Genomic DNA, 21063 nt, shown 5'->3' with positions numbered 1-21063 from the left:
TTCATATGGACAATATGGAGGAATACTAGCAACACTGATCTAATGCTGGACTGTACCTCCAGACTAGGAGAACCTGATACACAGAGGAAGGAAAAATGACTCAGATCTGGATTTAAGATACAATTCATATTTGTATTATCTAGAAACAGCTAATATGAAGTGTTTGTTCTACCTGGAAGATGTTAAAGTGTATCTGTGTTGATTATGATTCTGTATGAGTGATCTTCACTGTAACAGCTGCAGCATCACAACACAGAGAGGTTTTTGTACCAGCAGTAATAGTGATTGTATCACTGTGGTGGACTTTTGGTAGCGGCACCAGACTTGATGTTGGAAGTAAGTAAAGTCCAAATGATTTATTACAAACTATTTATTCAACTTTTGATGTTGTGTTTCAATTTCTCTATACGTTTTGACTTGATATTGAGGATTTTTCAAATGAACTTTTTTAGATGATTTATACAAAATACACAAGGCCTACACATACTATGGCCACTTTTAATATGAATGTTATTACATCTAATCAAATTTGACCTGCCTTTAAACTATGAAAGTGATTAGCCTACATTTTAGATTAGTTGTATGAATAAACATGCTGCACCTACAGTAGTAGGAGATGTACAAGAAAAAGTCAGGTTTGGTCCATGTTAAGGAAATCAACATGAAAAACACTTTATTTCTAATTGAGTAGAATAATTCATTTCTGAAATGTATTCATACTATAGTAGAGTTAATTATTTGAACCACAGTCTAAAGAAATGAAGAGTGCCAAACATGCAGGAGGTTGTTGCACCAGCAGTAATAGGGATTGTATCACTGTGGTACACTTTTGGTAGCGGCACCAGACTAGATGTTGGAAGTAAGTAACACGCTCTTTGATATTTCTTTCTGATTATTTTTGGGGATATTTTACTCTGGGAAACTTCGTCTATATGAAAATATTGCGATTTTTCATATTTTCCTTCCTAAAAAAAATATATTTTTTGTATTACTTTTGACTAAGCCTTCTTTCAAATGAAATGTTATTTAAATAACATGTTCAAATGTAGGTGTTTAGTTAAATGTGTGGTTTGATGGATTGCAGAGGAGAGTTCCAGTATGATAACTATTTAATAATATGGAATAGAGTTGTTGCATTGTGTATTACTGTTTGTGTGCGATTCATTATTTATATTTTTATTATCTTTAACTCAAATATTTTTGGTTAAATGTAGATTTTGAATGAGCCTTCTTTCAAATAAATATTTATTGACTCAAAATGATAAATTGTAGGTTTATTTGAATGTCTGATTTGTAAAATTGCATAATATTACACCTAATTGTGGTATAAAAACTAATAGTATTGTATATAGTATTCATCATTGTTGCGTTGTATTCGTGGTAGACTTCACTGTTAGTGTGAAGACAAAGACAAAGAATATGAGTAGGTTGTTCTGATCAGATCCATTCCTAAACAATATCTGTACAACATGTATAACTGACACCATATGACTAGTAACTCTAGTTATTTAACCACTTTATACTTGTTTGGTTCATAAATCTGCTTTGTATCCTATTACTTTAGTGTTTTCTCCACATCTTTTAAATAATCCAACTTCTACATTCATATTTAGAGGGCATTTCCAATTACCTTTACTTGGTTGTGGACCTTAATGGAGATAATCTCTTAGTGTTGCTGTACTTGTTGTAATTACTTAGTTGATGTATTCTGTTTGTTCCAGGTAACAGTGCCCCCACCCTCACCGTCCTGCCCCCCTCTAGTGAGGAGCTGTCCAGTACAACAACAGCCACACTGACGTGTCTGGCCAACAAGGGCTTCCCCTCAGACTGGACCATAAGATGGAAAGTGGACGGGACCAGCCAGAAGCAGGAGACCAGTTCTAGGGTCCTGGAGAAGGATGGCCTGTACAGCTGGAGCAGCACCCTGACTCTCACTGGCCAGGAGTGGACCAAGGCAGGAGAGGTGACCTGTGAAGCCCAGCAGAATTCCCAGACTCCAGTCACCAAGACCTTGAGGCGGGCTGACTGTTCTGGGTAGGCCCCCTAGTCACACACCCCTGTGGAGAGAGGCTGCTGGTTCCTCTGCTTTGACTCTGTTCTGAGATCAGATGTTCTCTGTCTTTTGATCACTGACATGTCGAGTAACAGGGGGCTTTGCTTGAGTTCATGTGTCAGTCCTCTCTGTAGACTGAGATTGAATCGGTATTAGATTTGATGAGTTCTGTTTTGTTACTATTAGATACTGTAGGAATGTTTGCTTTGATGCTTTGATGAATAGATGAAAATAAAGATTTCCCTTTGGAACACATATTTCTGTTGTCTCTTTTAATAATTAAACTGCAGTCTTAAATGTTGTTGAATGGTATAGACATACAGTAATCAAGCCTGATTCACAGTTTCCTTGAAAACTATCAGGCCTGAATGTCATTGCTTAGTTATTTATGTTCTCACTTGAAACCACATCATCTTCAACCAGCAAATCAAATCAAAACAAATGTTACTAATCACATGCGCCGAGTACAACAGATGTAGACCTTACAGAGCAATGCTTACTTACGAGAGCCCTAACCAAAAACACAGCTTTAAAAGTACGGATAAGAGATAAAAGTAACAAATAATTAAAGAGCAGCAGTAAAATAACAATAGTTAGACTATATACAGGGGGGAACCGATACAGAGTCAATGTGCGGTGGCACCGGTTAGTTGAGGTAGTATGTACATGTAGGTAGAGTTATTAAAGTGACTATGCATAGATGACAACAGAGTAGCGGTGGTGTGAAGAGGGGGAGAGGGGGGGAATGCAAATTGTCTGGGTAGCCATTTGACTAGATGTTCAGGAGTCTTATGGCTTGGGGGTAGAAGCTGTTAAGAAGCCTCTTGGACCTAGACGTGGCGCTCCGGTACTGCTTGCCATGCTGTAGCAGAGAGAACAGTCTATGACTAGGGTGGTGTTTAGTCCCATGGTCCTTAGCTTATTGATGAGCTTTAAGGGCACTATGGTGTTGAAAGCTGAGCTGTAGTCAATTAATAGAATCCTCACATAGGTGTTCCTTTTGTCCAGGTGGGAAAGGGCAGTGTGGAGAGCAATAGCGATTGTATCATCTGTGGATCTGTTGGGGCGGTAAGCAAATTGGAGTGGGTTTAAGTTTGCTGGGATGATGTTGTAGATGTGAGCCATGACCAGCCTTTCAAAGCACTTCATGGCTACAGACGTGAGTGCTACGGGTTGGTAGGCAGGTTACCTTAGTGTTCTTGGGCACAGTCACTATGGTGGTCTGCTTGAAACATGTTGGTATTACAGACTCAGACAGGGAGAGGTTGAAAGTGTCAGTGAAGAGACTTGCCAGTTGGTCAGCGCATGCTCGCAGTACACGTCCTGGTAATCCGTCTGGCCCTGCAGCCTTAAAAATGTTGACCTGTTTAAAGGTCTTACTGACATCGGCTGCAGAGAGCATGATCACACAGCCTTCCATGACAGTTGGTGCTCTCATGCATGTTTCAATGTTATTTGCCTCGAAGCGAGCATAGAAGTAGTTTAGCTCATCTGGTAGGCTCGTGTCACTGTGCAGCTCTCGGGTGTGCTTCCGTTTGTAGTCTGTAATGGTTTGCAAGTCCTGCCACATCCGTCTAGCGTCAGAGCCAGAGTAGTACAATTCGATCTTAGTCCTGTATTGACGCTTTGCCTGTTTGATGGTTTGTCAGATGGCATAGCGGGATTTCTTATAAGATTAGGGTTAGAGTCCTGCTCCTTGAAAGCGGAAGCTCTATCCTTTAGCTCAGTGCGGGTGCTGCCTGCAATCCATGGCTTCTGGTAGGCGTATGTTCGTACGGTCACTGTGGGGACGACGTCATAAATGCACTTATTGATGAAGCCAATGACTGATGTGGTGTACTCCTCAATGCCATCGGAGGAATCCCGGAACATATTCCAGTCTGTGCTAGAAAACAGACATGTTGCTTAGAATCTGCTTCATCTGACCACGTTTTTATTGATCTAGTCACTGGTGCTTCCTGCTTTAATTTTTGCTTGTACGCAGGAATCAGGAGGATAGAATTATGGTCAGATTTGCCAAATGGAGGACGAGGGAGGGTTTTGCATGCGTCTCTGTATGAGGAGTAAAGATGGTCCAGAGGTCTTTTTCCCCTTGTTGCACATTTAACAGGAGAGGTCTAGATACTACAATGTTAACAGATTAAGAAGAGAGGTCTAGATACTACAATGTTAACATATTAACCAGAGATGTCTGCATACTACAATGTTAAAAGGTTAACAGATGAGGTCTAGATACTACAATGTTAACAGGTTAACAGGAGAGGTCTAGATACTACAATGTTAACAGATTAACGGGAGAGGTCTAGATAGTACAATGTTAACAGATTAAGAGGAGAGGTCTAGATACTACAATGTTAACAGATTAACAGGAGAGGTCTAGATACTACAATGTTAACAGGTTAACAGGAGATGTCTAGATACTACAATGTTAACAGATTAACAGGAGAGGTCTACATACTACAATGTTAACAGATTAAGAGGAGAGGTCTAGATACTACAATGTTAACAGATTAACAGGAGAGGTCTAGATACTACAATGTTAACAGATTAACAGGAGAGGTCTAGATACTACAATGTTAACAGATTAACAGGAGAGGTCTAGATACTACAATGTTAACAGGTTAACAGGAGAGTACTAGATACTACAATGTTAACAGATTAACAGGAGAGGTCTAGATACTACAATGTTAACAGATTAACAGGAGAGGTCTAGATACTACAATGTTAACAGGTTAACAGGAGAGGACTAGATACTACAATGTTAACAGATTAACAGGAGAGGTCTAGATACTACAATGTTAACAGATTATCAGGAGAGGTCTAGATACTACAATGTTAACAGATTAACAGGAGAGGACTAGATACTACAATGTTAACAGATTAACAGGAGAGGTCTAGATACTACAATGTTAACAGATTAACAGGAGAGGTCTAGATACTACAATGTTAACAGATTAACAGGAGAGGTCTTGATACTACAATGTTAACAGATTAACAGGAGAGGTCTAGATACTACAATGTTAACAGATTAACAGGAGAGGTCTTGATACTACAATGTTAACAGATTAACAGGAGAGGTCTAGATACTACAATGTTAACAGATTAACAGGAGAGGTCTAGATACTACAATGTTAACAGATTAACAGGAGAGGTCTAGATACTACAATGTTAACAGATTAACAGGAGAGGTCTAGATACTACAATGTTAACAGATTAACAGGAGAGGTCTAGATAATACAATGTTAACAGATTAACAGGAGAGGTCTAGATACTACAATGTTAACAGATTAACAGGAGAGGTCTAGATACTACAATGTTAACAGATTAACAGGAGAGGTCTAGATACTACAATGTTAACAGATTATCAGGAGAGGTCTAGATACTACAATGTTAACAGATTAACAGGAGAGGACTAGATACTACAATGTTAACAGATTAACAGGAGAGGTCTAGATACTACAATGTTAACAGATTAACAGGAGAGGTCTAGATACTACAATGTTAACAGATTAACAGGAGAGGTCTAGATACTACAATGTTAACAGATTAACAGGAGAGGTCTAGATACTACAATGTTAACAGATTAACAGGAGAGGTAGATGGTACTCCTTATTCATTTTTCTTGGACTGTTTTTTACCTGCTTGATTTATAGACTCATAAAGACAGTAAACTAATGTTATTGAACATTTTATCAATATCTTGGACTCTCAACAATGTGATCACACCTACATTAAGCTAAATTTGTTTTTACAAGATCCACATAATATAACCAGTATCACAGCTTCACGATAGTCATAGTCTTCTCTATCTCCAACCCTCTGGGGACAGTGTGAACATCTGGTAACAGTGCTGCTCTATTCTGGGACAAGCAGAACCACCCAGCCCATGTAAATCTCAGTTTCACTCCCACAGCTACCAGTCTAGTAGTTAGACTGGGACAGATATGAGTGACTGGTTTTAACCTCTATGGTGGATTCAGGTTAGTTACAATTACAGATATTATGACAGATCAAATGTATATTATTCAAACATATTTCATGTTTGAGCCCAGCATCATGTCTCATTCACAGATGTAACAGACCTGCTCATCAAGATAGTTCATATATTACTCGATGATCACATCACATGTTTGGTTGTGAGGTTCATATGGGGATTTGATTTATGGGGCTGATGCTGATGTAACATCACCATTGTTCATTTTTTTTTACATCTGTGGATCTGACTCTGATTATGAACAGGTAATGTGTGTTTTAAAAGTTCATATAACTTTTATAAGTGAACTTCGCTACCATGACAATAAATATTCACAAGTGTGATGAGGATGACGGGGAAATTGTGATCTGAATGATGCTTTGTAAACATACTCAAAGTTGACCTCTACTGATCAGTGTTCCATGTCACTGTCTCTTCCTCCTCAGCACCTGCAGTAGGTCCCAGCTGTATCAGTACAGTCACTGTGCAGTCTGACTGAGGGAGGTTTTTGTACGTCTCTGTATCACTGTGTGAACACATCTTTACTATTGGGATAGTGGAAACTCTGACAGTAGTAATCTCCTGCATCTTCAGCCTGGACTCCACTGATGGTCAGAGTGAAGTCACTCCCAGATCCACTGCCACTGAATCTAGATGGAGTCCCAGACTGAAGTGTTGTAGCATAGTAAATAAGGAGTTTAGGAGCTCCTCCAGGTTTCTGTTGGTACCAGGCTAGATAGTTATTGTTGTAAACATTACTGCTGGTTTTACAGTTCATAGAGACTGGCTGTCCTGGGACAACAGCTTTCACTGCCGGAGTCTGTGTCACAACGTACTGTCCTCTGGATTCTGAAAAATATAGTAAAAACATTTATATGAATTAAATATTACATATAGTAATGAATAGTTCTGAATAGAAATATTAACATTGATATAATGTACATGTAAACACTGTAGATTTAATTAATTTTCAACAATAAATTCCAAAAACTGTAAACTTGAAAGCAGAAAACAAGTGTCCAGATGAATATGGTGATAAACGTCATGGTTGTTGTGGGTTCTGTTGTCATGAAGAACAGCTCTCAGTCATGAAGTGTTAAACTCACAGGGATATAAACACTCCCAGAGCACTGAAGCATGTGCTGTCAATGCAAAGTGTTCTCTCTATGCAAACAGACTATTGGTTCCTCAGGGAAACTGTAGTTGAAGAGCTCTTCTTCTTTGGGATTGGGTTAGAGGATCACATCTAATTTAAAGGTGTACACACCGCCCCCTACTGACTAAATTGTAAGGCCAGTCACTGCCTACAATATCAACATTAAATTATCTTTATTATTCCTGTTCCTAAAAGGACAAACTTTCCCCACCAACTAACCCTACATACCACTATTTCATACAAATAAAAATCATCACCCCATTAACTGTTCTAGTGTAAAACCTCATACACCAGGTACTTCTCTTCAGCTACCACCTACCCATTAAAACCCACTACCCCATTTCCACTACTTTGACCCTATCTACTCCTGCAACATGCCAACGACCTGGCAGGACGGGACACCACCACTCAACACACCCTGCAACTCTGCTTAGGTGAAATCTCACATACCCAAATACTTCTCTGCAGCTGCCACCACAACAGCTATTCTCTATAATTTACGTTCCATTTCTATGGTACAGTTGATAACGAATGCTATGAACGCTAAGACAACAACCTTACTGAAGCATAATTCACTCTCTGCCCTATCCCCCTGTGCTGGCACAAATCTACTACTCACTGGGATCCCTCACCCTTCACCCATCCTCTTCCACTTCCTTCATTGCCTCAGCATACGACACCCTCTGCACTACTCTGACTCTGGTCATGTCAACCTGCCTCTCTCGCACCTGACACTTACGATCTCCAACAACATCAGCACCCCTACTGTTGACACAACTTTATCCAGCAAAACTACACAATCCTCTGTCCCATGCCCTTCTGCACACATCTTGGAATCTCCCTCCTACACACTGCTGCAACATGACCATGAACGTTGCACCTGAAACAGTACAGTGGATTCTGCACAAAAGCTCTAACATGATAACTAATATAGACTCAAAACTCAAAAGGACTGACAATGACTCTTTCACCACTCCCCCCACCGGATCAACGTCCCACCAAACGGTGGGCATCACAAACACCAGGTATTTTAAACTTCATTTGCTCCACCTCCACACTTATCACTAGCCCAGAATTCACCCCTTTCAATGGTGCCATGTGTCATGTAAAAATCTTCCCAGTGTGAAATAGTCCAACCGTTCTGATTGTTTTCTGATTGTACATCATGATGTAAAATCTCTCCCAGCGTGAAAATGTTCCCAATACAATAATTGTATGCGCATCTCTTTATGTAACCTGTGTCCCCTGACCTCGACAAACGGTTCTGTGGGCACGCACATTTGCTTCACACATCTGCCAATCAATGGTGGCCAGGGGTATTGACTCTGACCAATCAGAAGCTTGTTGAGGCGTGAGGTCAGCATATAAACACCCGGACTTGCACGTCAAAGTGCTGAGGGTTGATGTGAGGAGAGAATTAACAGCGATGGCAAAGACTTGGATGCTACATTTTCGATTGACAGTGCATATATTTGTTAGTAAGTTAGCTATACAAACATGTTAAAACCGTACACCTCTGAGAACAAGTTATCTTGACCAGTTTACAGCTCATTATGCTACTTAGATAGTTAAATCAAGGGCGAGGTGGTGTGAGAGAAACATCTGCAGGAGCTCAGCCATTCACAGACACGCGTGCAACTGACTAGGAACATTTTGACAATGAAAAGTTTTACATGACTTCACAATCACAACAATTAAGAGCTACTTCACACTGGGAATATTTTTACATTACATCCTGTTGCTAAAAGCAAAGCAAGAAACAGATCATGACCCAAGTTGAGTGACACAGAGCACCCGCTCCCTCTAATCAGAAGAAACACAAACATCACAAGTCCACTACAGGTTACCTTCACTGATTCAACTGCACCCAACTCCTTTCTGACCCAACCCGAAACCAGAAATGGATCTGCCAAAAGGCAAGGGTCCACATCATCAGAAATGTCACTCCTATTGGTCCAGATTTCTCTTTATCATGTCTGACACCATTCTTCCTCAACAAACATCTTCCCAATTCCCACATCTTCTCCTTCTTCCTCGCTGTCCACAATCACATCTATCTGTTCACCAAGCTCCTGCCTCTCCATCAGCTACATTGCTTACAGAGAACTGATGGTGTTTCTCCAAAACCCAACTTCTGTTCCTGACCTCTCCATGCTTCCTTCACCTTCCCACAACCTCCATTCATTGGAGAGATCTGTGTGAGCAGCAGCATTTTAAAGGTTGAGGCTGATTGTTCAGCCAATCAGGGTCTTAAGTGGTTAACAAGCCTGAGATCGGCTCAATTAAAGGCCTGGGAACGTGCTGAAAGGATCTAGCCAGGTGTGGCAGGAGAGGCGTTTTGCTTTGACATAACCACAGGACGTTTTAGGGGGTTATGATAATGTTAGATAATCTCAAAAAATATTGTTGAATCTTTGCTTGAAATTCAATACCTGACTGAGGTACTTCAGGGAGGGAGACACAACAGATATGCCTCCATGTAATTAATGATAGATAATACTGTATGTCTGTTTGAGCCCAGCAGCTTGTTTCATTCACAGATCCAGCATCATTTCTCAATCACAGATGTAACAGCCTGCTGTAACCTGCTCATTAAAATAGTTAATATAATGCTAGATGATCACATCACATGTTTGGTTGTGAGGTTCATATGGGGATTTGATTTAGGGGGCTGATGCTAATGTAACACCACCTTCTTTTTATTTACGTCTCTACATCTTGTTTTGCATATTGGACTGGTATTGTGAGTATTTCAGAACTTCAAATAACTTTTGAAGGTGCACTACATTGATGATGATGATGATGATGATGATGGGTAACATGTGATTAGAATGATGCTTTCTAAACATATTCATTGACTTCACTAACCAGTGTTCCATGTCACTGTCTCTTGTATGACAGAACCTCAGGTTGTTATTATGGGTCATAATCATGTTATATGATCTCAGTAAATATAGTTCAATCTTAACTTGAAATGCACTACCCAATACAGGGGCCTAACAGAGACTGGGATACTTATTCTGAAATTATGTGAGACATTATTACTTCACATAGATGGAGTCTATTCAATATATTGTCTGAAATGTTAATAAAAGGTTTGTTAGCCACAGCAAAAGGGAAGACATATTTATGTAGTCTGGACCCACTGATATATTTATCTCAGTGTATTTTAGTTCAGTCAGTGTTCCATGTCACTGTCTCTTCATCATCAGCACCTGCAGTAGGTCCCAGCTGTATCAGTACTGTCACTGTGCAGTCTGACTGAGGGAGGTTTTAGTACGACTCTGTATCACTGTGTGAACACATGTTTACTATTGGGATAGTGGAAACTCTGACAGTAGTAATCTCCTGCATCTTCAGCCTGGACTCCACTGATGGTCAGAGTGAAATCACTCCCAGATCCACTGCCACTGAATCTAGATGGAGTCCCAGACTGAAGTGTTGTAGCATGGTAAATAAGGAGTTTAGGAGCTCCTCCAGGTTTCTGTTGGTACCAGGCTAGGCAATTATTAGAATACACATTACTGCTGGTTTTACAGTTCAGAGAGACTGGCTGTCCTGGGACAACAGCTTTCACTACCGGAGTCTGTGTCACAACGTACTGTCCTCTGGCATCTGAAAAAGACAAAAATAAACATTTATATAAATGAAATATTACATATTGTAATGAATAGTTCTGAATAGAAATATTAACATTGATATACTCTACATGTATACACTATAGATTAAATTAATCTCAAACAATGAATTCTGAAAACTGTAACCTTGAAAGCAGAAAACAAGCATCCAGATGAAGATGGTGATAAAAGTCATGGTTGTTGTGGGTTCTGTTGTCATGAAGAACAGCTCTCAGTCATGAAGTGTTCAACTCCCAGGGATATAAATACTATTAGAGCAGTGGAGCAGATGCATTATGCAAATTAATGTTTCAAATCTATTTCAGTTTCCAAGTAGGTTCCAGTTATTGGAGTATTTTATCCTTCATGTCACAGCTTTTCTAACATCAAACAGCAACTGTTTACTCAGATAACTAATGTATGGTAACTTTTATGTCACACCACCATTATATTATTATTCTGATGATGACCAGATATAATCAAATGTTATTGGTCACATACACATGGTTAGCAGATGTTAATGCGAGTGTAGCGAAATGCTTGTGCTTCTAGTTCCGACAATGCAGTAATAACCAACAAGTAATCTAGCTAACAATTCCAAAACTACTACCTTATAGACACAAGTGTAAGGGGATGAAGAAGAATATGTACATATAAATACATGGATGAGCGATGGCCGTGCGGCGCAGGCAAGATACAGTAGATGGTATCGAATACAGTATTTGCATAAGAGATGAGTAATGTAGGACATTTAAACATTATTAAAGGGGCGTTATTTAAAGTGACTAGTGATCCATTTATTAAAGTGACCAGAGATTGAGTCTGTATGTTGGCAGCAGCCTCTCTATGTTAGTGATGGCTGTTTAACGAGCTGATGGCCTTGAGATAGAAGCTGTTTTTCAGTCTCTCGGTCTCAGATTTGATGCACCTGTACTGACCTCGTCTTCTGGATGATTGCAGGGTGAACAGGCAGTGGCTCGGGTGGTTGTTGTCCTTGATGATCTTTTTGGCCTTCCTGTGACATATGGTGCTGTAGGTGTCCTGGAGGGCAGGTAGCTTGCCCTTGGTGATGCGTTGTGCAGACCGTACTACCCTCTGGGGTTGCCATACCAGGCGGTGATACATCCCAACAGAATGCTCTTGATTGTGCATCTGTAAAAGTTTGTGAGTGTTTCTGGTGACAAGTCAAATTTCTTCAGCCTCCTGAAGGCGCTGTTGCGCCTTCTTCACCACGCTGTCTGTGTGGGTGGACCATTTCAGTTTGTCTGTGATGTGTATGCCGAGAAACTTAAAACGTTTCACCTTCTCCACTACGGTCCCGTCGATGTGGATGGGGGTGGGGGGTGATCCCTCTGCTGTTTCCTGAAGTCCACGATCATCTCCTTTGTTTTGTTGACGTTGAGTGAGAGGTTATTTCCTGACACCACACTCCGAGGCCCCTCACCTCCTCCCTGTAGGCTGTCTCGTCGTTGTTGGTAATCAAGCCTACCACTGTAGTGTCATCTCCAAACTTGATGATTGAGTTGCAGGCGTACATGGCCAAGCAGTCATGGGTGAACAGGGAGTACAGAAGAGGGCTGAGAACACACCCCTGTGGGGCCCCAGTGTTGAGGATCAGCGGAGTGGAGATATTGTTTCCTACCTTCACCACCTGGTGGGCGGCCCGTCAGAAAGTCCAGGACCCAGTTGCACAGGGCGGGGTCTCGACCCAGGCTCTCAAGCTTAATGATGAGTTTGGAGGGTACTATGGTGTTGAATGCTGAGCTGTGGTCAATGAACAGCATTCTTACATAGGTATTCCTCTTGTCCAGACGGTGTGATGGCATCGTCTGTGGACCTATTGGGGCGGTAGACAAATTGGAGTGGGTCTAGGGTGTCAGGTAGGGTGGAGGTGATATGATCCTTGACTAGTCTCTCAAAGCTCTACATGATGTCAGAAGTGAGTGCTATGGGGTGATAGTCATTTAGTTCAGTTACCTTAGCTTTCTTAGAAACAGGAATAATGGTGGCCATCTTCAAGCATGTGGGGACAACAGACTGGGATAGGGATTGATTGAATATGTCTGTAAACACACTAGACAGTTGGTCTGCGCATGCTCTGAGGACGCACCTAGGGATGCAGTCTGGTCCGGCAGCTTTGCGAGGGTTAACACGTGTAAATGTTTTACTCACATTGGCCACAGAGAAATAACAAAACTGAAACAGTTCCATGTGGAAAAAACACTGACACAGAAAATAATCACCCACAACTCAAAAGTGAAATCAGGCTACCTAAGTATGGTTCTCAATCAGGGACAACGATTGACAGCTTCCTCTGATTGAGAACCATACCAGGCCAAACACAGAAATCACAAATTATAGAAAAAGGAACATAGACTGCCCACCCCAACTCACGCCCTGACCATACTAAAACAAAGACAAAACAATGGAACTAAGGTCAGAACGTGACAATGTTTTTATACAACCTGTTGGATTATCTTAATATACTGGAGATGTTAAGAGTATTCTGATCAGAGGCGTCCCGGGTGGCGCAGTGGTTAAGGGTGCTGTACTGCAGCGCCAGCTGTGCCATCAGAGACTCTGGGTTCACGCACAGGCTCTGTCGCAACCGGCCGCGACCGGGAGGTCCGTGGGGCGAAGCACAATTGGCCTAGCGTCGTCTGTGTTAGGGAGGGATTGTCTCATCGCGCACCAGAGACGGGCCGGGCGCAGTGCACGCTAACCAAGGTTGCCAGGTGCACGGTGTTTCCCCTGACACATTGGTGCGGCTGGCTTCCGGGTTGGAAGCGCGGCTTGGTTGGGTTGTGTATACGAGGATGCATGACTTTCAACCTTCGTCTCTCCTGAGCCCGTACGGGAATTGTAGCGATGAGACAAGATAGTAGCTACTAAAAACAATTGGGGAGAAAAGGGGGTACAATTTATTCTGATCAGAAACAATCCTAAGATATCTGACATACTGCTAAAGTTAACCACTTACACTTGTCTCATATTGTTCATAAATCTGCATTGTATATCTATCATTTTGTGTTTTCTTCAAATCTTTTATAAAAATAAAAAAAGAGTATTCTGATCAGAAACAATCCTAAGATATCTGAAGTTAACCACTTACACTTGACTCATATTGTTCATAAATCTACATTGTATATCTATCGTATTATGGTTTGTGTTTTCTTCAAATCTTTTATCAATCTAACTACATTATATTTAGAAGGCATTTCCAAATCAATATATTTGTATATATATTGCTTTTATAAATCTTTTGGACATAGTTGATGCAGTTGATGTGTTCTGTTTGTTCCAGGTAACAGTGCCCCCACCCTCACTGTCCTGTCCCCCGCTAGAGAGGAACTGTCCAGTACAACAACAGCCACACTGACGTGTCTGGCCAACAAGGGCTTCCCCTCAGACTGGACCTTGAGCTGGAAAGTGGACGGGACCAGCCAGAAGCAGGAGGCCAGTTCTAGGGTCCTGGAGAAGGATGGCCTGTACAGCTGGAGCAGCACCCTGACTCTCACTGGCCTGGAGTGGACCAAGGCAGGAGAGGTGACCTGTGAAGCCCAGCAGAAATCCCAGACTCCAGTCACCAAGACCCCGAGGAAGGCTGACTGTTCTGGGTAGGACCCCTCAGTCACACAACCCTGTGGAGAGAGGCTGCTGGTTCCTCTGCTTTGACTCTGTTCTGAGATCAGATGTTCTGTATTTTGATCACTGACATGTCGAGCAACGGGGGGCTTTGCTTGAGTTCATGTGTCAATCTTCTCTGTAGACTGAGGTTGTATCAGTGCTAAATTTGATGAGTTCTGTTTTATTTCTATCAGATACTGTAGGAATGTTTGCTTTGAAGATTTTATGAAAATAAAGTTTTCCCTTTGGAACAAATATTTTAGTTGTCTCTTTCAATATTTCAACTTTAGTTGTACATGTTGAATGGTATAGACATATATTAATAAAGCCTGATTCACAGTTTCTTTTAAAACTATCAGACCTAAATGTCATTGCTTAATTATTTATGTTCTAACTGCGTTGTCATCAACCAGTAGTTCATTGTAAGGGACGGATCGAAATGTACAGAATGGGTACCTGGAGGAAAATGGGTTCATGCTTTTTAAATTTATCTCAAGGGGAGGGTTTAGCATTCTTTTTTTCTCAATTTAGTCCAGGGGAGGATCATGTAATTAGCATTTTATAAAATGTGTGTATTTCTCAGTGTTTTAGAATTAGTTGCTTATTAGGCTTTACAATATATCGTTGTGTGTCCGATGCCACCCCTCATAATCAAGTGCGTCTATAGGCTATTTAGTGTGGTCTCAATGAAATGATCCCTAGCCTAGAGGCTATAGGCTACAAAGTGTATGCTCAGAGAAGCACAGCACAAAGTTATGTTTCTAAGATAGCTGTTGGGATGGTGTAAAATAAACTAGGCTGCATTACACATCGCAATGGATATTTCAAACCTGAGCCCCGGCCTTCTCTATGCTTGCTGATCAAAAACGTGTTGTGTGCTGGCTAACCAATGGCTGTGCTGTGTAGGCCTATGGTTACAGTTCAGGAGGAGAGTCAAAGGCTTCTTCTGAAAGCAACTTTTGATTAGGCCTAGTCAGTGGTATAAAGTACTTAAGTAAAAATACTTTGAAGTACTACTTAAAGGACATGACAAAAACTATAAGTCATAACCATGATGATGATGATGATGATGAGGATGGTCATGTGATCTGAATGATTGCTTTCTATTATTGTCACATGTCACAGTTCATCTCCTCTAGTGACCATTGTTCCATGTCACTGTCTCGTCCCCCTCAGCACCTGCAGTAGGTCCCAGCTGTATCGGTACTGTCACTGTGCAGTCTGACTGAGGGAGGTTTTAGTATGTCTCTGTATCACTGTGTGAACCACCGAGTGCTATCAGGCCAGTGTAAACTCTGACAGTAGTAATATCCTGCATCTTCAGCCTGGACTCCACTGATGGTCAGAGTGAAGTCACTCCCAGATCCACTGCCACTGAATCTAGATGGAGTCCCAGACTGAAGTGTTGTAGCTGAGTGAATAAGGAGTTTAGGAGCTCCTCCAGGTTTATGTTGGTACCAGGCTAGATAGTTATTCTTGTAAACATCACTGCTGGTTTTACAGTTCAGAGAGACTGTCTGTTCTGGGAGAACAGCTTTCACTACCGGAGTCTGTGTCACAACGTACTGTCCTCTGGATTCTGAAAAATATTGTAAAACATTTATAGGAATGGAATGTTACATATACTAATGCATAGTTCTGAATAGAAACATTAACATTGATATACTGTACATGTAAACACTGTAGATTTAATTCATTTTCAACAATACATTCTGAAAATTGTAACCTTGTATGTAGAAAACAAGTGTCCAGATGAAGATGGTGATAAAAGTCATGAAGAACAGCTCTCAGTCATGAAGTGTTCAACTCACAGGGATATAAACACTCTTAGAGCAGCGGAGCAGATGCATTATGCAAATTAATGTTTCAAATCTATTTCAGGTTCCAAGTAGTTTCCCATCAGAATACATTTTGAGATGTATTTTATAATAATTAGGTGGGTAATTAAATGTGTCTTATTTCACACAGTTTAATGTCCAAGTGTGAATTGGCGACCCTGGAGCAATTAGGGTTAAGTGCCTTGCTCAAGGTCACATCAGCATATTTTTCACCTTATCAACCCAGATATTTGAACTAGTGACCTTTCAGTTACTGGCCCAACGCTCTAACCGCTAGCTACCTGCTGCCCCTTTAACAACATCAAACAGCAACTGTTTTATCTGATAACTAATGTATGGTAACTTTTATGTCACACCACCATTATATTATTATTCTGATGATGATCAGATATAATGAACTGTCTGTTCACTCATGCTCGGTCTCTCATGTAAGTTCCTCTAATCAGTTAGTGAACACTTCTCTAAACTAAAGCTGGTGGGATTCCTCTGGTAGTGTTGTCTGTCCTCTGTGACTTTACCACCACTGTTAAATGTGAGATCAACATGTTTAATAAAGGAATATACAACATGGATCACTATCACTACTGCTGCTGCTGTTGTCTTTCATATGGACAATATGGAGGAATACTAGCAACACTGATCTAATGCTGGACTGTACCTCCAGACTAGGAGAACCTGATACACAGAGGAAGGAAAAATGACTCATATCTGGATTTAAGATACAATTCATATTTGTATTATCTAGAAACAGCTAATATGAAGTGTTTGTTCTACCTGGAATATGTTAAAGTGTATCTGTGTTGATTATGATTCTGTATACGTGATCTTCACTGTAACAGCTGCAGCATCACAACACAGAGGTTTTTGTACCAGCAGTAATAGTGATTGTATCACTGTGGTGTACTTTTGGTAGCGGCACCAGACTTGATGTTGGAAGTAAGTAAAGTCCAAATGATTTATTACAAACTATTTATTCAACTTTTGATGTTGTGTTTCAATTTCTCTATACATTTTGACTTGATATTGAGGATTTTTCAAATGAACTTTTTTAGATGATTTATACAAAATACACAAGGCCTACACATACTATGGCCACTTTTAATATGAATGTTATTACATCTAATCAAATCTGACCTGCCTTTAAACTATGAAACTGATTTGCCTACATTTTAGATTAGTTGTATGAATAAACATGCTGCACCTACAGTAGTAGGAGATGTACAAGAAAAAGTCAGGTTTGGTCCATGTTAAGGAAATCAACATGAAAAACACTTTATTTCTAATTGAGTAGAATAATTCATTTCTGAAATGTATTCATACTATAGTAGAGTTAATTATTTGAACCACAGTCTAATGAAATGAAGAGTGCCAAACATGCAGGAGGTTGTTGTACCAGCAGTAATAGGGATTGTATCACTGTGGTACACTTTTGGTAGCGGCACCAGACTAGATGTTGGAAGTAAGTAACACGCTCTTTGATATTTCTTTCTGATTCTTTTTGGGGGTATTTTACTCTGTGAAACTTCGTCTATATGAATATATTGCGATTTTTCATATTTTCCTTCCTAAAAAAATATATTTTTTGTATTACTTTTGACAAAGCCTTCTTTCAAATGAAATGTTATTTAAATAACATGTTCAAATGTAGGTGTTTAGTTAAATGTGTGGTTTGATGGATTGCAGAGGAGAGTTCCAGTATGATAACTATTTAATAATATGGAATATAGTTGTTGCATTGTGTATTACTGTTTGTGTGCCATTCTTTATTTATATTTTTATTATCTTTAACTCAAATATTTTTGGTTAAATGTAGATTTTGAATGAGCCTTCTTTCAAATAAATATTTATTGACTCAAAATGATAAATTGTAGGTTTATTTGAATGTCTGATTTGTAAAATTGCATAATATTACACCTAATTGTGGTATAAAAACGAATAGTATTGTATATAGTATTCATCATTGTTGCGTTGTATTCGTGGTAGACTTCACTGTTAGTGTGAAGACAAAGACAAAGAATATGAGTAGGTTGTTCTGATCAGATCCATTCCTAAACAATATCTGTATAACATGTATAACTGACACCATATGACTAGTAACTCTAGTTATTTAACCACTTTATACTTGTTTGGTTCATAAATCTGCTTTGTATCCTATTACTTTAGTGTTTTCTCCACATCTTTTAAACTATCTAACTTCTACATTCATATTTAGAGGGCATTTCCAATTCACTTTATTTGGTTGTGGACCTTAATGGAGATAATCTCTTAGTGTTGCTGTACTTGTTGTAATTACTTAGTTGATGTATTCTGTTTGTTCCAGGTAACAGTGCCCCCACCCTCACCGTCCTGCCCCCCTCTAGTGAGGAGCTGTCCAGTACAACAACAGCCACACTGACGTGTCTGGCCAACAAGGGCTTCCCCTCAGACTGGACCATAAGATGGAAAGTGGACGGGACCAGCCAGAAGCAGGAGACCAGTTCTAGGGTCCTGGAGAAGGATGGCCTGTACAGCTGGAGCAGCACCCTGACTCTCACTGGCCAGGAGTGGACCAAGGCAGGAGAGGTGACCTGTGAAGCCCAGCAGAATTCCCAGACTCCAGTCACCAAGACCTTGAGGCGGGCTGACTGTTCTGGGTAGGCCCCCTAGTCACACACCCCTGTGGAGAGAGGCTGCTGGTTCCTCTGCTTTGACTCTGTTCTGAGATCAGATGTTCTCTGTCTTTTGATCACTGACATGTCGAGTAACAGGGGGCTTTGCTTGAGTTCATGTGTCAGTCCTCTCTGTAGACTGAGATTGAATCGGTATTAGATTTGATGAGTTCTGTTTTGTTACTATTAGATACTGTAGGAATGTTTGCTTTGATGCTTTGATGAATAGATGAAAATAAAGATTTCCCTTTGGAACACATATTTCTGTTGTCTCTTTTAATAATTAAACTGCAGTCTTAAATGTTGTTGAATGGTATAGACATACAGTAATCAAGCCTGATTCACAGTTTCCTTGAAAACTATCAGGCCTGAATGTCATTGCTTAGTTATTTATGTTCTCACTTGAAACCACATCATCTTCAACCAGCAAATCAAATCAAAACAAATGTTACTAATCACATGCGCCGAGTACAACAGATGTAGTAGACCTTACAGAGCAATGCTTACTTACGAGAGCCCTAACCAAAAACACAGCTTTAAAAGTACGGATAAGAGATAAAAGTAACAAGTAATTAAAGAGCAGCAGTAAAATAACAATAGTTAGACTATATACAGGGGGGAACCGATACAGAGTCAATGTGCGGTGGCACCGGTTAGTTGAGGTAGTATCTACATGTAGGTAGAGTTATTAAAGTGACTATGCATAGATGACAACAGAGTAGCGGTGGTGTGAAGAGGGGGAGAGGGGGGGAATGCAAATTGTCTGGGTAGCCATTTGACTAGATGTTCAGGAGTCTTATGGCTTGGGGGTAGAAGCTGTTAAGAAGCCTCTTGGACCTAGACGTGGCGCTCCGGTACTGCTTGCCATGCTGTAGCAGAGAGAACAGTCTATGACTAGGGTGGTGTTTAGTCCCATGGTCCTTAGCTTATTGATGAGCTTTGAGGGCACTATGGTGTTGAAAGCTGAGCTGTAGTCAATTAATAGAATTCTCTCATAGGTGTTCCTTTTGTCCAGGTGGGAAAGGGCAGTGTGGAGAGCAATAGCGATTGTATCATCTGTGGATCTGTTGGGGCGGTAAGCAAATTGGAGTGGGTTTAAGGTTGCTGGGATGATGTTGTAGATGTGAGCCATGACCAGCCTTTCAAAGCACTTCATGGCTACAGACGTGAGTGCTATGGGCTGGTAGGCAGGTTACCTTAGTGTTCTTGGGCACAGTCACTATGGTGGTCTGCTTGAAACATGTTGGTATTACAGACTCAGACAGGGAGAGGTTGAAAGTGTCAGTGAAGAGACTTGCCAGTTGGTCAGTGCATGCTCGCAGTACACGTCCTGGTAATCCGTCTGGCCCTGCAGCCTTAAAAATGTTGACCTGTTTAAAGGTCTTACTGACATCGGCTACAGAGAGCATGATCACACAGCCTTCCATGACAGTTGGTGCTCTCATGCATGTTTCAATGTTATTTGCCTCGAAGCGAGCATAGAAGTAGTTTAGCTCATCTGGTAGGCTCGTGTCACTGTGCAGCTCTCGGGTGTGCTTCCGTTTGTAGTCTGTAATGGTTTGCAAGTCCTGCCACATCCGTCTAGCGTCAGAGCCAGAGTAGTACAATTCGATCTTAGTCCTGTATTGACGCTTTGCCTGTTTGATGGTTTGTCGGATGGCATAGCGGGATTTCTTGTAAGATTAGGGTTAGAGTCCTGCTCCTTGAAAGCGGAAGCTCTATCCTTTAGCTCAGTGCGGGTGCTGCCTGCAATCCATGGCTTCTGGTAGGCATATGTTCGTACGGTCACTGTGGGGACGACGTCATAAATGCACTTATTGATGAAGCCAATGACTGATGTGGTGTACTCCTCAATGCCATCGGAGGAATCCCGGAACATATTCCAGTCTGTGCTATAAAACAGACATGTTGCTTAGAATCTGCTTCATCTGACCACGTTTTTATTGATCTAGTCACTGGTGCTTCCTGCTTTAATTTTTGCTTGTACGCAGGAATCAGGAGGATAGAATTATGGTCAGATTTGCCAAATGGAGGACGAGGGAGGGTTTTGCATGCGTCTCTGTATGCGGAGTAGAGATGGTCCAGAGGTCTTTTTCCCCTTGTTGCACATTTAACAGGAGAGGTCTAGATACTACAATGTTAACAGATTAA

General features: G+C 40.8%; 4 gene segments (V, D, J or C); 3 read left to right on the top strand and 1 right to left on the bottom strand.

The window, feature by feature from the left end:
* Positions 1-369: 369 nt before the first annotated feature.
* Positions 370-2310, top strand: LOC110499923. The segment is given in 2 exon segments: positions 370-859; positions 1722-2310. Coding segments are annotated over 2 exon segments (402 nt in total).
* Positions 2311-6424: 4114 nt separating this feature from the next.
* Positions 6425-11019, bottom strand: LOC118942904. The segment is given in 2 exon segments: positions 6425-6875; positions 10947-11019. Coding segments are annotated over 2 exon segments (399 nt in total).
* A 3065-nt stretch (positions 11020-14084) lies between these two features.
* On the top strand, positions 14085-14487 carry LOC118942999 (the record flags this gene model as incomplete). The annotated part of the segment is given in 1 exon segment: positions 14085-14487. A coding segment is annotated over 1 exon segment (336 nt), but the record flags the coding sequence as incomplete, so codon positions are not given.
* Positions 14488-17315: 2828 nt separating this feature from the next.
* On the top strand, positions 17316-19173 carry LOC118936361. The segment is given in 2 exon segments: positions 17316-17723; positions 18585-19173. Coding segments are annotated over 2 exon segments (402 nt in total).
* Positions 19174-21063: the final 1890 nt, after the last annotated feature.

This window comes from Oncorhynchus mykiss, chromosome 21 (assembly GCF_013265735.2).
Source record: "Oncorhynchus mykiss isolate Arlee chromosome 21, USDA_OmykA_1.1, whole genome shotgun sequence".
Taxonomy (NCBI): domain Eukaryota; kingdom Metazoa; phylum Chordata; class Actinopteri; order Salmoniformes; family Salmonidae; genus Oncorhynchus; species Oncorhynchus mykiss.
This window is presented reverse-complemented; position numbering and strand designations above follow the sequence as displayed.